The following is a 14,128-nucleotide window of genomic DNA, read 5'->3' as shown; positions in this document are numbered from 1 at the left end:
GTGTATAGTGTATCTTGAGCATATTGATCCTCAAAGCACAGTGTTTTTTTTAAATACAGAACCAACAACTATTATAAACTCTAGAATTAAAAAATGAAATAGTAGCCAGGCACGGTGTACACACCTGTAATCCAAGCACTCAGACAGGCAGAGGCAGGAGGGTCTCTGTGATTTAGAGGCCAGCCTGGTCTAGAAAGCAAGTCCAGGACAGCCAGGACTACACAGAAAAAAACCTGTCTCAAAATACAAAAGCAAAAAAAAAAGGTAAAGAAAAGAAAAACTTTGAAAAATAGTTGAGATCACAATAAAGAAAGTAAAAGGTATAGGAAATTATTGTGGTGATTGATGAAAATTACAAAATGTACATCTGATAGAAGTTTGAATTTTCCGAATATAAATTTGATATATTACCTCAAGAATATAAAATTCAAATATATTTTGCAATACAGTATCCAAGGGCTTTTTTTCCCTTATGAATAAACAACCCCCAAAACAGAGAGTTTTGACAAACTTTCGATTCTATCAGTTTTATTTGTAGTCTAAATATGAAAAGACAAGTTGTGCTTACTTTTCACAAAATTCCTCCTATGCAGAACACAACTTTTAACCTCAAGTCACACCTCTCCATGATTGTAGTATCCAGGTATGCCTCACTAAAAAGCAATGTAAGTGAAAAACAAGGCAATTTTCTTCTATTTGTTAGGTTTACAGAAAGGCGACCTTCTACCAACTGTGATTACTATTCTGTCTCCATAACTTCCCATCTGTATTTTCTGGTACCACACTAAGTTAGTTTAAGTTGACCTTTATGAAGGTCACTGAGTGGCTCTGGCTACACTTAGGACTGAATCTAGGGCTTCATGCATGGTAGAAGAATTATAACCCCACCTAATTTTTTGAAGGTTGTTTTGATACACGGCAGTGTTAGTATGTTGCACAGGTTGGCACCTAGTTTTTGATCTTCGCTTCTGTGGTAGCTGAGATTACAGGCTATGTGGCCAGTTGAATACATAACTTTAAGCTGGACACAAAAGTGACCAGCCGAAAACTTATCAGCCACTGAAACTATTTGAACCTTACACTTGCCTTTATAATCCTGCCAGGTTCAATTAATTCTGTACTTCAATCTAGAGAGGAAAATGTAGCAAGACTCTTATCACATAACTCAAAAGTAATATTGAGCTAATGGCTACCATCTGAACACTGGGGGCCTGCAAAGGAAAGACTGTGACTTGGACAGGGTAGCTTCATCTTCGATACAAGATTAAAAACACCAGATCTGCTGAGGATATAGTTCATTTGTTGAGCACTGGCTTAACATGTATGGGGAGCCCTGAGGTCATACACAGTGCCAAATAAAGCCAGGCATAGTGGTACATGTCTACAATCCCTGCACTCTGAAGGTACAGGAGGAAGGGAGAAATAAAATTTAAGGTCATCTTATGTTCAGCTATATAGTAAGTTCAAAGCTACCCTGGGTTACCTGAGACCCTGTCTCAAAAACGTGACTACAGGTTTCTCTAACAAACAGTAAATCAGTTATTGCATTTCAAAATGTACTTAGCTTATTAACACATATGAAAACAGACTAACGGGGTAGGGGACTTTGAAGAAAAAACTCTGGGTAACCCATTATAACAAATATGAAGATAAAAAAATATACTTATAAAATAATCCATAGTAATATTTTTCTTCTTTATCAATATAATAGGTCATTGAAACATTATCTTAATAAACTCTAAAATGAAACATAACTATTCCAAGGGAGGAGCAGTCCTGTTAGGCCACAGAGGAGAGCTTTGCAGCCAGTCCTGAAGATACCTGATAAAACAGGATCAGATGAATGAGGAGGAGGTCCCCCCCCATCAGTGGACTTGGAAAGGGGCACGGTGGAGATGAGGGAGGGAGGGTGGAATTGGGAGGGAATGAGGGAGCGGGAAACAGCTGGGATACAGAGTTAATAAAATGTAACTGATAAGAAAAAAATAAAATTAAAAAAAAAAGAAACACAACTATTAATTATTTTTCTGCATTTAGTTTTAGTCACTTACCTATCCATTAATGCATCCTCAAGCAAGGGCGTCACAGCATAGATATAGTCTTTTCCCATTTCACCGATATACTCAAACAAGAAGGAGAGTGACTTCAAAACCCCATTTTGAACGTTAAGTTCAGGAACTCTGTATTCATTCATTAAGGCAGGGAGTACTGTGAAGGGTGAGCATGTTTCAGCAACAATGGCTATTGCTACAGTTGTACAAACCCTGTTCTGCCTTTCCTGAACTTTGAGGTTGTTTAAAAGCGTAGCCAGTACATCATGTGGGCTAAAAAGAAAGAAGAAATATGTCAGCAAGTTGTTGTACTTGTTAAACTTGTTCTCAGAGAAAAAAACTGCAAAAAAAAAAAAAAAAAAAAAATGCAGTAACATTAGTAACATTCTGATAAAATTCAGTACTCTCATCACTAGGATTGTGGTTTTACTTACGAGCTTCATACAAGGAAGAAGGAAATTAAAATAAATAAAAATTGTTTAAAAAAAGGTTTTAAAAGCGTCAAATTGTCACATTTTTCTTAATGTTAGTTCAGGTAGACGCATTTTCAAATATCTCTCTAACGTTTAGCAAATGAAGTATGTAAAAGCTTGGTACGAAGCAGCCAGAGCTAGGTTGGGTTACCCTGCTAAAGAAAAACATGGTAACAGGGATAATGGGGAAGATAAGGAATTCCTTGAGATTTTATGTGTTTGAGCATGGGAGTCCAGAGTTTTTGGGTAGTCTTGTATCTATAAGGCTGCCTGGCTCTTGAAACCAGTTAGACCATTTAAATTACTTGATATTTCAAGCAGTTTAAAGAGTAAAAAATTATACTTTTTATATGTATGAGTGTTTTGCTGGCATGTATCTGTGCACTGCATGTGTTCAGTGCCTGCAGAGGGTGTCAGATCCCTGCCATTGGACTTACAGTCACAGGAGGTGAGTCATGTGGGTGCTAGGAATCAAAACTGGCTCTTCTCTAACAGCGGCCAGTGCTCTTCACTGCTGAGCTATCTTTCCAGCCCAGAGAAGCTTCTTTTTATTTTTAGGAGCAATTAAAACAGAGGCCCACAATTTGACAATGTGTGAAGACTGAAAGACTGTAAAATACTAATCCCTTGATATTTTAAGCAATGTTTTAGCCAGGTGTGGTGGCACACAATCTCAATACACTTTTAATCGCAGCACTGGGGAGGTAGAGGCAGGCAGATCTCTGTAAGTTTAAGACTAGCCTGGTCTACACAGCAAGTTCCAGGACTACATAAAGTGATTCTGTCTCAAAAACAAAAACAAAAAACAAAAAAACAAAAACAAAAAACACAACACCTTCTGAATGTACCCTGAAAATGGTACATTCTCTGAAAATATGTATATTTCAGTAGGGAAAAATTTAAAGTCTCCTACCTGTCTTAGTTCAATGAAAAGTTTAAGGAAATATTTTAAAACAGATAAAGGCAGGCCAGTGGTTAAATGAAATGCTTTTTCTGCAAATGATTAACTCTATGACTCAAAAGATATGCCTACATGAAAGTACTTTCCAAGACAATGGGTTTGTTACAACCTACTAAAAAAATACTCACCCAATGGCCTTTGCGATATAACCAAACGTGTTGACAGTAGCTCTTCGAATAGCTTTTTTGTGAGCTTTTAGGAGCTCTAAAAGCTCAAAGCAAATCCTCATCCACTCTCTTGCAGATACATATTCAGCACCCCTAATTAAAAAAATGAAATAACATTGTTGTGTTAAGGTGTTTTGATATTTTTTGGTTTTGTTTCTGTAGTGCTGGGATGAAGCCTAGGGCTTCATGCATGCCAAATAAGGGTTCCAGCACTGATCTATAACCCTTACTCTCACGAAAGTTTAAAAAGTGAATGTGCACATCCAGTTCTGAAATCCCCACTAACTCATCTTAATTATTAAATGGAAACTAGCATCACTCTTCTTAAAAGCCTGGCTTTGTTAAATGGTGGTGTACACCTTTAATCCCAACGTTCAGGAGGCAGATTTAAGTTTAAAAGTCTCTGGTCTATAAAGTGAGTTTCCAGGACAGCCAAGTGTACAGTCAGATCTTATCTCAAAAAAAAAAAAAGGGAAAAAAAAAAAAAAGCCTGGCTTAGTTTTTAAACTTACATTGATTAGCCAAGCTGTGGTAGCACACGCCTTTAATCCCAGCATTTGGGAGGCAGAGCCAGGTGGGTCTCAGAGCTTGAAGCCAGCCTGGTGCCAGAACAGCCAGGGCTGCTACACAGAGAAAACATGTCTTGGGGGGAGGGGGGGCACAAAAACAAAAACACTACACTGTTACTTCTTATAACCAGCCAAACTGAAAATAGTCACCTTGAATAACCGGACCATATATACTTAGGTTAGCAACTCCAAGCAAAACTTGCTACTGAATACAAATTTATTAAATCTAAATATATATATATATATATATATATATATATACACACTGCCTATGAGAATGTTTAAGAAATCTACTTGAAGTAAATTATGAAAATGCTGCTACACAATCTGCTTACCTGTCAGCAATACGTCCAACAAGATCGATACAATTTTCTTGTACTTTTTCATGCCTGTTCTTTAAGATAGGAGTGAGTCTAGGCAGGAGATCTTTTATTGGTGGTGTCATCTTATGCATACCTATTTGACAGAAATCAAAGAAACTATTAAAACTTGAACTGCAATCTCTTTCATTTTTCCTTTTACTGTACAATGCAATATTATGCACAAACATAAATTTATACCTATGGATAAAAGCCCCAATTAGACTTAGAATTTTTAAACTATTAACAGCTTCTAATTACATTTAAAACTAAATGAAAACCAGTGAAAGGATTTTAAAAATGAAGTAACAAGTTTTTATTCGGTTTTGAAATGTTATTTGAACACTGACATTTAAATACAGGGACAGCCTATATCATGGCCAAATACAATATAAGCCAAAGGTAGACGTGTAAACCCAGTCAGGGTGCCCATATCCTTTAAGTGCAAAATAAAACACATCTCCAGGCTCCCTGAAGGCAGGGTATACCTGGATGTTACCTAAACCTATAAAGCAGCTAGCAGGGGCTCTTGCTTCAATTAGAATTACTTGCTCTGATTCTCCATTGCTTTTCTCATGTTTGCCAGACAAACAATATGGTTTAAAACTTCCTGAAAAACCAGAGACTCACAGGTGGCTAAACGACTGCTAGCAAGTCATTATCATTACAGTATTCAAGTCTGGGCTAAACTGGCGACTATATGTGAACGCATCAGTTCAAAAATCTATACTGCATAATACTCCTTTCCCCTTTCCACATTTTCAGTCTTTCTTTCAAAATGGGAAAAACAATGGTTATTAACAGCCAGGTGTATGAACTACTGGCCTTTTCAAAATTCTTTCAGTCCTAAAGAAGCTATTTTCAACACTATGTTGACATACAATGAGATTTTTAAACACAGGAATCTCTTTGTTTGCTTTAAAAATTTTTTTTCTCCATACCCAAGATTATTACATATTTACATTTTTACTTATGGATAAAAGACAGGATAGACAGTTTTTTCACCTAGTCATCTTCTTTGAACCCAGGGCACACAAAAATATCTTAACAACCAGTCCAAACACCTTACTACAGAAGATTGACTAGATGAAGAAAATTTCTAAAACTGAATTACCTCTTCAGCGTTGTCCCTCCCACTTATAGAAGATGCTAGATTATTTCTCAGCTGATACACTAGTTCTATTATGGCCCTCTCTTCCCATTAACTCAAAACATTTTGAGCTGTAACTATTTCCAGATTTTGTATGTCCTAAATTTCCCCTTTAACATTTTTAAATTAAAATATAAATAGACAATAGTGAAAAAAGACGAGACATTTTGACAATCCTGAAAGGCTCAAGAAAAGGAAAAAAAAAAAAATCTACAAACTCCTAATTACAACTTTCTATTTTGCTTTAAAATACAAAGAAAATTAAAAGGCCAAATTGTCACATGACTAGCAAATTCCATACCTATTACATTTACAATAGCTTTTAGCGCTCCAAGAATGCTACCCAGTACTTCAGGGTACTCTTCACCCAAGTATTCATACAGCACCACACCCAAGTGCCCCATCAGTTTTTCCTATAACAAAAGAGATGTTACAAGTGTTAGTTTTCCATTAAGCTACCTGATACAATAATATACATCTGGTAGAATAAATAGATTACCTCTTGACAGGTCTTCATAACAACAGCAGTTCGAGAAATCAAGTCGGCTGCTTGCTGCCTAACTTTAGCTGATTTGTTATTTAAACGCCATAAAACTGTACCACAGATCTGGGGCAAGTACGGTTTGACTCGTTTGCCAAGAGCATTAACTACTGTGCCAAAGCCATTCAACATTACTGAATCCTAAAAGAGAAACGTTGCACTTAAATAAAGAAAAAAAACCAAAACACTAAAAATACAGCATTTAGTTCTGACTGAAAGCTGACTATTAAGCCAATAATCAGCTAAATATTAAGCCAATATTTTTCTAACCACACAAACACCTCATTTGTTTTTAAATCAAATAAAACCTGAGGTAAAAGAACATTTGCTAAACTGAGTAAAAAAGGTATTTAAAATGTCTTTTAAGAAATATCTCCTTTAAAAATAAATTTTCTACATATATGAAAGTCAATGACAATGTGCCATAATAATTAGTCGTGACGGGCTAGGGTGATGGCTCAGCAGGTAAATTGTCTATTTCCTGGCCTGATGCCCAGAATTTGATCCCCAGGAAACAAATGGTTAAAGGACAATTGATCCCTAAAATACCCTCTAATATTCACCCATACACATAATTATAAATTTTAAAAACCAGAAATAAATTATTAGTTGCCCTTACCTCCGTAGTCTGTTCTTGGAAAGCATAAAGAATACCATCAATCAGTTGTTCTTCAAGTTTGTGATCAATATCTGCTGCACCTAGGTTGCCCATAATTTTCTCAATTGTTTCCATCACCATTTTCCTGTACTGTTCAGCTTCATCTTTCAGGTCATCCACAATCCGAGATATAATTTCTGCTGCACCTACTTTGTTTGCCAACTCTACAGTCGTATCAACTAACTAAAAAGAGAGAATAAAAACACCTTTTAAATCTATTACTTTTCTAAGGAAATAAAACTTAATATTAATTTTCAAAGTGAGAACAGCTAGATATGGTAGCTCAGGCCTACTATCCCAGCACTCAAAAGGCTGAGTCAAGTCTTTCAAGTTCAGTGTCAGTCTGGCTATATATAGCAAGGTCTAGCCATTCCAAGAAACATAAAATCCTATTTCTGAAACAAAAACAATTCTCAGTAAAATTATACCTATTTTCAGCTAGCTAAAGAAAGCCTCAACTTATCAGACAAAAACATCAACTCACAGTACTGCCAAGCTGGGAGGCTGAAGCAGAACAACCAAGAATTTGAGAGCAGCCTGGGCTACAAAGTAAAATTTTGTCTTAAAAAAGGTAAGGGATTATAGAGAGGTTTCAATAAGTAAATGGCCAACAAATCTGACAACCTGAGTTTGATCCCCATGATCTACCTGAAAGAGCAATTCCTAACTGCTGTTCTCTGACCTCCATACATGCATGCACTGGGGTACATGCACACACCAAATAAGAATAAGTTAAACACACATACACACACACACAGAAACATACACAGGGAAAAAGAGAATCTTTCTGTTAATTTCTCACACAGACACATAGGGAGAAACTTTTTGTTTATAACAGACACAGACTAGACAGACAGAGACAAACAAAGACACAGACACAGACACAGACACACACACACACACACACACACACGGTGAGGGGGGAAGTGTTTTGTTAATGGCCCAGGGACTGGACAAATGGGTCTGCAGTTAAAAGAACTGGCTATTCTTCTGAAGGACCAAGTTTCCCAGTACCCATATGGCACAATGTCTGTAACTCTAATACCAAGAGATTTGGCTCACAACTGTCTGTAAATCCAATACCAGAAGATCCTAAGACCAAACGGTACACAGAAATACATGTAGGCAAAACACCCATACACTACAAGTGAGCTTTAAATGTACCGGTTTCAAAGAAATTTCACATTAAATGCATGCTTTTTGTTTTGTTGTTTTTTGAGACAAGGTTCTCTTGTGTAGCCTTGGCTGTCCTGGACTCACTTTGTAGACCAAGCTAGCCTCGAATTCACAACAGAGATCCGCCTGACTCTGCCTCCCATAGTGCTGGGATTACAGGCGTGTACTACTATGCCAGGCTTAAATGCATGCTTTTCAAAAGAAAAACACAAAAGAGGCCAGGTAGAGCACACCTTTAAGCCCAGCACTTGGAGGCAGAAGTTAAGTTTGAGGTCTACATAGTGATTTACAGGCTACACGGTGAGACCCTATCTCAAAAAAGAAAAAAATAAACAGTAGAATACATACAAGTCAAAGCAAACTGTAGTATGTAATATGCATTCTAAGTAAGTAATTAGTCAAAAATATTTATAAGAATCAAATTTTAACAATAAAAGGTCACCTGTCGGTAATTTCTTCTGTCCAAAGCCATTCTGTGTTGCCAGAAGTGTTTAAAGAAAGGAGGAAGAATCTCTGTTTTAATGTAGTTTGCTTCCACACCATCTGTTCCACAACATTGTTTCACCACCTAAAATGTTAAAAAAAAAAAAAAAAATAAACCAAAAACACTGATGGAACAACATAGTTTTAATTTGTTTTTAATGTTATAAAGATCTCTTTGAACTTCCTAAACATGCACAGTACGCTGACAAACATGTTCCCACAAACTGCAACAACAAATTACCTTCAAAACAATTTTCTTCATTTCTTCATCAGGAGACTGGAATTCTCGAATAAGGATTAACATCACTTCTCTAGTATAGTAGTTGGCATATTCTGCATCCATAAGGGGAATAAGATACCCAATAGCCTTTAAGAAAGCGGCCAGACCCTATTAAAATTAAAAGTAAACACATACATGTCAGTAATTTGGACTGCCTTAATGATCAACAACAAAAACAGACCTAATGAGGAGATTCACCTTTCCTCTGTGTTGGCGGATACCCTTCCACAGGGGCTTGAGCACAGAATCAAAAGATTCAATACCATAAGGAGTTGCTGCTTCAGCCAAAGCAGCAATGGCCAAAGCACTGATGGTACGAACTTTCTGCTGTTCATCCACAAGACCTATACAATCAGACACAAGTGTGAGTTAGCATCAATACCTAATTTTCATTTCAAATACAATCCAAGGTTTAGCAATATATCTAGCCATGTATCCAAACTGTAAGAATTTCACAGTACATAAAGGTTATGCAAAAGCAGTTTGCTAACAGAAAATATTACAAACCCATCTCAAAATATAACCTATTTGTGTAGGGAAACCATTGTTTATTTACCTCCCCCCAACACCACCCCAAATCAGTAACCAAAAATTCAGATCAACTGATCTATAAAAGATACATCCCCACTTACCATGTTCAATGATTTCAACTAAACTTCTGAGATGTGGCAAGATAGCACAGCCCATGAGAATAGCTATCTGTTGTACAATCTTAATACCAGTGTGCCTCGCTTGCCAAGACTTTTTGCTTTTACACACAGCTTTTAAGAAGGGCAATAAAGAAGGAATGCCCAGAGCAGAGGCTACGACAGCAAAAGCTCTAGCTGTTGTGTTTCGGACATATTCATCCATGTTATCTATATCAGGTCTCATGGTAGAAATCATAGTGGCCAGACCAGCAGCCTAAGGAAAAAGTTACAAGAACAGCTTAGTTTTAATACCATTAATCATCAACCCATTAAAAGACAAATTTCCTTTTCTAGGAATTTAATGTGAATACCTTTGCTAAATTGGAAATAATTTCTCGGCCTTCCACTCTAGCATAGTAATCTTCATCAATTAACAGTGGCTCGATAACCACAAGAATCTAAAAGACAAAAAACAAACAAACCCAAAGGAATTACATTTCCATATCAATTTACAATTATCAAAGTCCTTTTTTAATCGGGTGTAACTGATTTTAATTCCCAGGAGTGGTGGTGCATGCATTTCATTAATCCTAGCACTTGGCAGGCAGAGGCTAACCTGGTCTATAGAGCTTCAGGAACAACCAAGGCTACAAAGAGAAACCTTGTCAGGAGAATTGTTTTTTGTTTTGTTTGTTTTTTTTTTTTTTAGTTTCTCAACTTCTATACTGTCAAGCCCTAGATATAGATGAAAATTAAATGTAAACTAACATTTAAAAATACATAAGCACTGTCATAATAGCTAGCATCAAAAGATAATTCTTTATTCTATAATAAAATAGCTATTCTCATTCTGTCAATAAAAGCAACTGGAAAAATAACCCATAAGAGTAAAGAAGCAAAAGAAAAATGTACATATACCTATGCTATATATGTGATGTTTGCTTTGTAGTTGTAATGTTAATTGGCCATAATCTTGAACCACCTAAGAAATGAGCCTCTGGGCATACAAAGACCCACCTAAACTGTGGACAAGACCATTGCCTGAACAAAGCAAAAATAAATTTAAATAAATTTAAAAAATAATAAATAATAAAACATAATTTCAAAAAAGAAAAAAAGAACCTTCCAGACAGTGGAAAATAGAACCAAAAAAATAAAAAATAAAAATAAAGCCATTAAACAAACCAACCTTGTGCACATATGGTCGTACTAAGTCATCAAGTTTATACAATATTCTATCAATAACTTTCACAAGTAAATGTCGCTCTTGATCCTCAAGTGTAGGCGACATCAACAGTGGAAGAATCTGGTTAAACAAAGGTCCAGCTCCAAATTCTCGAGCTTTATCAGTAATCTGACGTAAGGCAGCCTGAGGAAAAAGAAAATAGTTATTTTTTTTTTTATATGAGCAAGCATTCTAAAGGGACCAATTTCACTGGGAATAACACTGTGACATATACTTTTGCAGACAATTTACATACAGTAGAATGAATTGATTCCTGTTAAAATTGTTTTAATGTTCAAACTCATGTATCTCAAGTTCAATGTTATCAGCTCATTTAAAAAGGTAATTTAATCAGTGGCAGGCCTGAGAGGTAAAGGTGCTTATTACCAAACCTAATGACCTCGTTCCAACTCTGAGATCCAGACAATGGAAGGAGAACCAATTTTCAAAAGCGGTACTCTGATCTTCATGTCTGTCCTGGGACATGACCTGCCTACCTACTTGCACACATACCCACACACCATGCGTACACGCACGCACACACGCGCTCGCGCACACACAGGCATTCATACACTAAATAGATGACAGAACGATGGATGGATGGATGGATGGATGGATGGATGGATGGATGGATGGATGGATGGTTGGGTGAATGGATGGGTGGGTGACTGAGTGAGTGAAGTGAGCGTAAAAGAAAAAAGGTTAATTTTAAGGGCTATCGAGATTCTTCAGAGAGCTAAGGGGCACCAAGCCTGGGAATCACCTGAACTCAATCCTCAGAATCCACACAGTAAAAGGAAAGAACTGATTCCTTTAAGCTATCCCAACCTCCATGTATGCTGCATATACAAATGCCCATAAATAAGGTGTTCTTAAAATTTTTAGAAAGATAACTCAGTAGAGCTATAGAACCACACAAGTTTAAACCATATGCCTTACTTAGTTCTGTCTAAACAACCTTCTATGTTTAAGTCACATTTGATATAACAAGTTCCCCTAAGTTCTAAACACTTTAAAGCTGTCAAGGACAAAAAGAATTTAACCTTCTCATATCCTTATCAGAACAAAATCCTTTGATAAGAAGAATTAAATTAACTGAGCCTGGAAGGTAAATCTGTAATCCCAAGCAGCTATTCCAGAATCAGAGGATCCAAAGCTCAAGGCCTGCCTGAGGAAGCTTAAGGCCACTCTAAGCAACTTATCAGAGACCATATAAACAAAAAAAAAAAAAAAAAAAAAAACAACCAGAGCTGAGTGTCATGTCTTATTCTGTTAATTTCACTACTCGGGTAACTAGACAAAAAGAACTGCTATCAGTCTAAATCTACCCTGAGCTATGAGTTTCAGGCCAGCCTGGGATACAGTTTAAGCACTGTCTCACAACAAACAAAAATAATGAATGTAATAATTCTAAAAACTAGAACTAGGAATCAGATGTGATACATACCTTCATTATTTATTATTAAAGGTGGCATACACTGTTAAGGTTATTTTTATAAAACTGTGCTTGCTTCTCAGCTTCTCTCTTAACCCAGCTATCACAACTAATTGAGACTCTTATATGTTTAATAGTAAGCTTCACAGCACAAAAACTGCGCTAATTTGGCTTCCTCCCAGCATACAACCCAGAGATACTTGCACTTTGTAACTTTCCTGCTCCAGCTTCTTCTCCTGGTCCTCTCCTGGACATCTGCCCACAGCTGAACCCCCTACTTCCTCTTCTCTAACTCCTCCCCTGACTGGCAGGAAGTCTAGCCCTATTCTATCCCCTGCTTGGCGACTGGCTGTAAGCTGCTTTACTGGCATACCAGGGGACAAATGGGGAACAGTGTTAGCACAACAATGAGACGGGAGGTTCTCAGAACAAGGCTTGCAATCAGACATGGGGAGGTCCAGAAACTAACATTTGAACTGCACAGTAACGTTATGCCTATACCTTTAATTGCAGCACTTAGGAGCCAAAGAGAGGCGGCTCTCTGTAGGTTCCGGGCCAACTCACTGGTCTACCCAGCGAGCTCCACGGCAACCAGGACTATGCAAAGACCCTGTCTCAGACAAACTACCACCACCACAACTAGAACTTACCTTTCTCAAAAAAAAAAAAAAAAAAAAAGAAAAAGAACTTACCTTTCTCATTGGAGGTGTACCATTCTTAATTTTTAAAAGCAACTTCATTATTTTTCTCTCTTTTTGCTCTTCTGGACTAAGTGTTGATTCATCAACATCAACCTACAATTAAATTTCAAAGTAGATCAAGTTAGTGATTTGTAACTCCCAAAGAACAATACTTCATTTTTGCTATCATTCATTTTTGCTATCATCACTTACCAACAGTTTATCAAAGTACTGAATGTCGTCAGGTTTTAAAAATGGAAGGTTCCCAGATGGCTGGTCATTAACACTTTTCATAGTTCTATCTTCAGTCTGCATGTGGAAACCAGTCATACCGCCCAAAGGTGTCGGAGTTGCTGTCAGCTTTCGAGCCGGAGTTCTAATAGGAACATAACCAGCTGGAGGGGGAAGTACCTGTGAGAGTTATAAAGACTTTTAGTAGGCCTGCCTTGACTTCTACTCTGAAACACAACACAGTGAGGACCATTTGCACTTAAACAGATTTTACAACTTTAGCTAGCAAGTTTATTTATCTGAAGAAAACATACCCCACTGTGCAATGTTAACTAAAAACTAAGATATTTATGAAAAACATTTATATTTCTAATTTGCTAATTAAAATTTAAGTAGAAAAGAAAATACATGAAGCACTCTTTAAAAGTTCTGGTCACCTTTAAACATTAACATGCTTTAAATATCAACATGTTTTCAAGCCAACATGTCAAATTAACAAAATTTTAAAATTATAAAACCTAAGTCAGTGATATCCCAAAGGCACTGTTAGAGGAAATATTTATAAATAATTATTTAAATGGAAATAAACATGGTTTATGTAATAGACTAAAAGGTCATGCATATTTTAGTAATAAAATATCATTCACATAAACACAATACTATAAAAATATATTCAGATTGAACTTAAATATCAAAATAAAACTATTTGCCAAGATCCTCTGAAAGAAATGCCAAATTAAATCTACTGCAAAACCAACAAAATGTCTAAAAATATTAATAAAAAACAGTAACATTTGTTTTTTAAAGCTATAAGATTCTTGTTGTTGTTGATAATTCTACTTTCCGTTCCACAAGCCTAACACAGACCCTCTCCAAATAGCCTTAGTTATCATAACTAAAAGAGACTAAAAGTGAAGTCAAGTTAAATATATCCGATGTCATTCGTTTTTGCTGCTAGTCAACACATGTGTACCACAGACCACTGACTGAAAGTAGAATTTATTTGTTGAGTCTTACAGTATGTCAAATCCATAGCTGTCACTGTAAATTTAGGACCTAA

At 36.5% G+C, this 14,128-nt stretch overlaps 1 protein-coding gene across 2 annotated transcripts in view; it reads right to left on the bottom strand.

The window, feature by feature from the left end:
• The window catches only part of Sf3b1 (splicing factor 3b subunit 1), a 41,051-nt gene that overhangs the window by 1,715 nt on the left and 25,208 nt on the right, over positions 1-14,128 (bottom strand). For both annotated transcript variants that reach the window (XM_055616360.1, XM_055616361.1), the window contains 14 exons: positions 13,051-13,248; positions 12,850-12,951; positions 10,687-10,866; positions 9,869-9,955; positions 9,501-9,771; positions 9,067-9,212; positions 8,830-8,976; positions 8,548-8,673; positions 6,891-7,112; positions 6,230-6,412; positions 6,032-6,143; positions 4,557-4,677; positions 3,614-3,745; positions 2,052-2,324 (listed from right to left, as the gene is read on the bottom strand). In XM_055616360.1, the coding sequence (XP_055472335.1) occupies positions 2,052-2,324; positions 3,614-3,745; positions 4,557-4,677; positions 6,032-6,143; positions 6,230-6,412; positions 6,891-7,112; positions 8,548-8,673; positions 8,830-8,976; positions 9,067-9,212; positions 9,501-9,771; positions 9,869-9,955; positions 10,687-10,866; positions 12,850-12,951; positions 13,051-13,248 (2,300 nt within the window). The remainder of the gene's footprint in view (positions 1-2,051; positions 2,325-3,613; positions 3,746-4,556; positions 4,678-6,031; positions 6,144-6,229; positions 6,413-6,890; positions 7,113-8,547; positions 8,674-8,829; positions 8,977-9,066; positions 9,213-9,500; positions 9,772-9,868; positions 9,956-10,686; positions 10,867-12,849; positions 12,952-13,050; positions 13,249-14,128) is intronic.

The sequence above is a fragment of the Psammomys obesus genome, unplaced genomic scaffold (genome assembly GCF_907164565.1).
Source record: "Psammomys obesus unplaced genomic scaffold, mPsaObe1.curated_primary_1811, whole genome shotgun sequence".
NCBI classification, from domain to species: Eukaryota; Metazoa; Chordata; class Mammalia; order Rodentia; family Muridae; genus Psammomys; species Psammomys obesus.
This window is presented reverse-complemented; position numbering and strand designations above follow the sequence as displayed.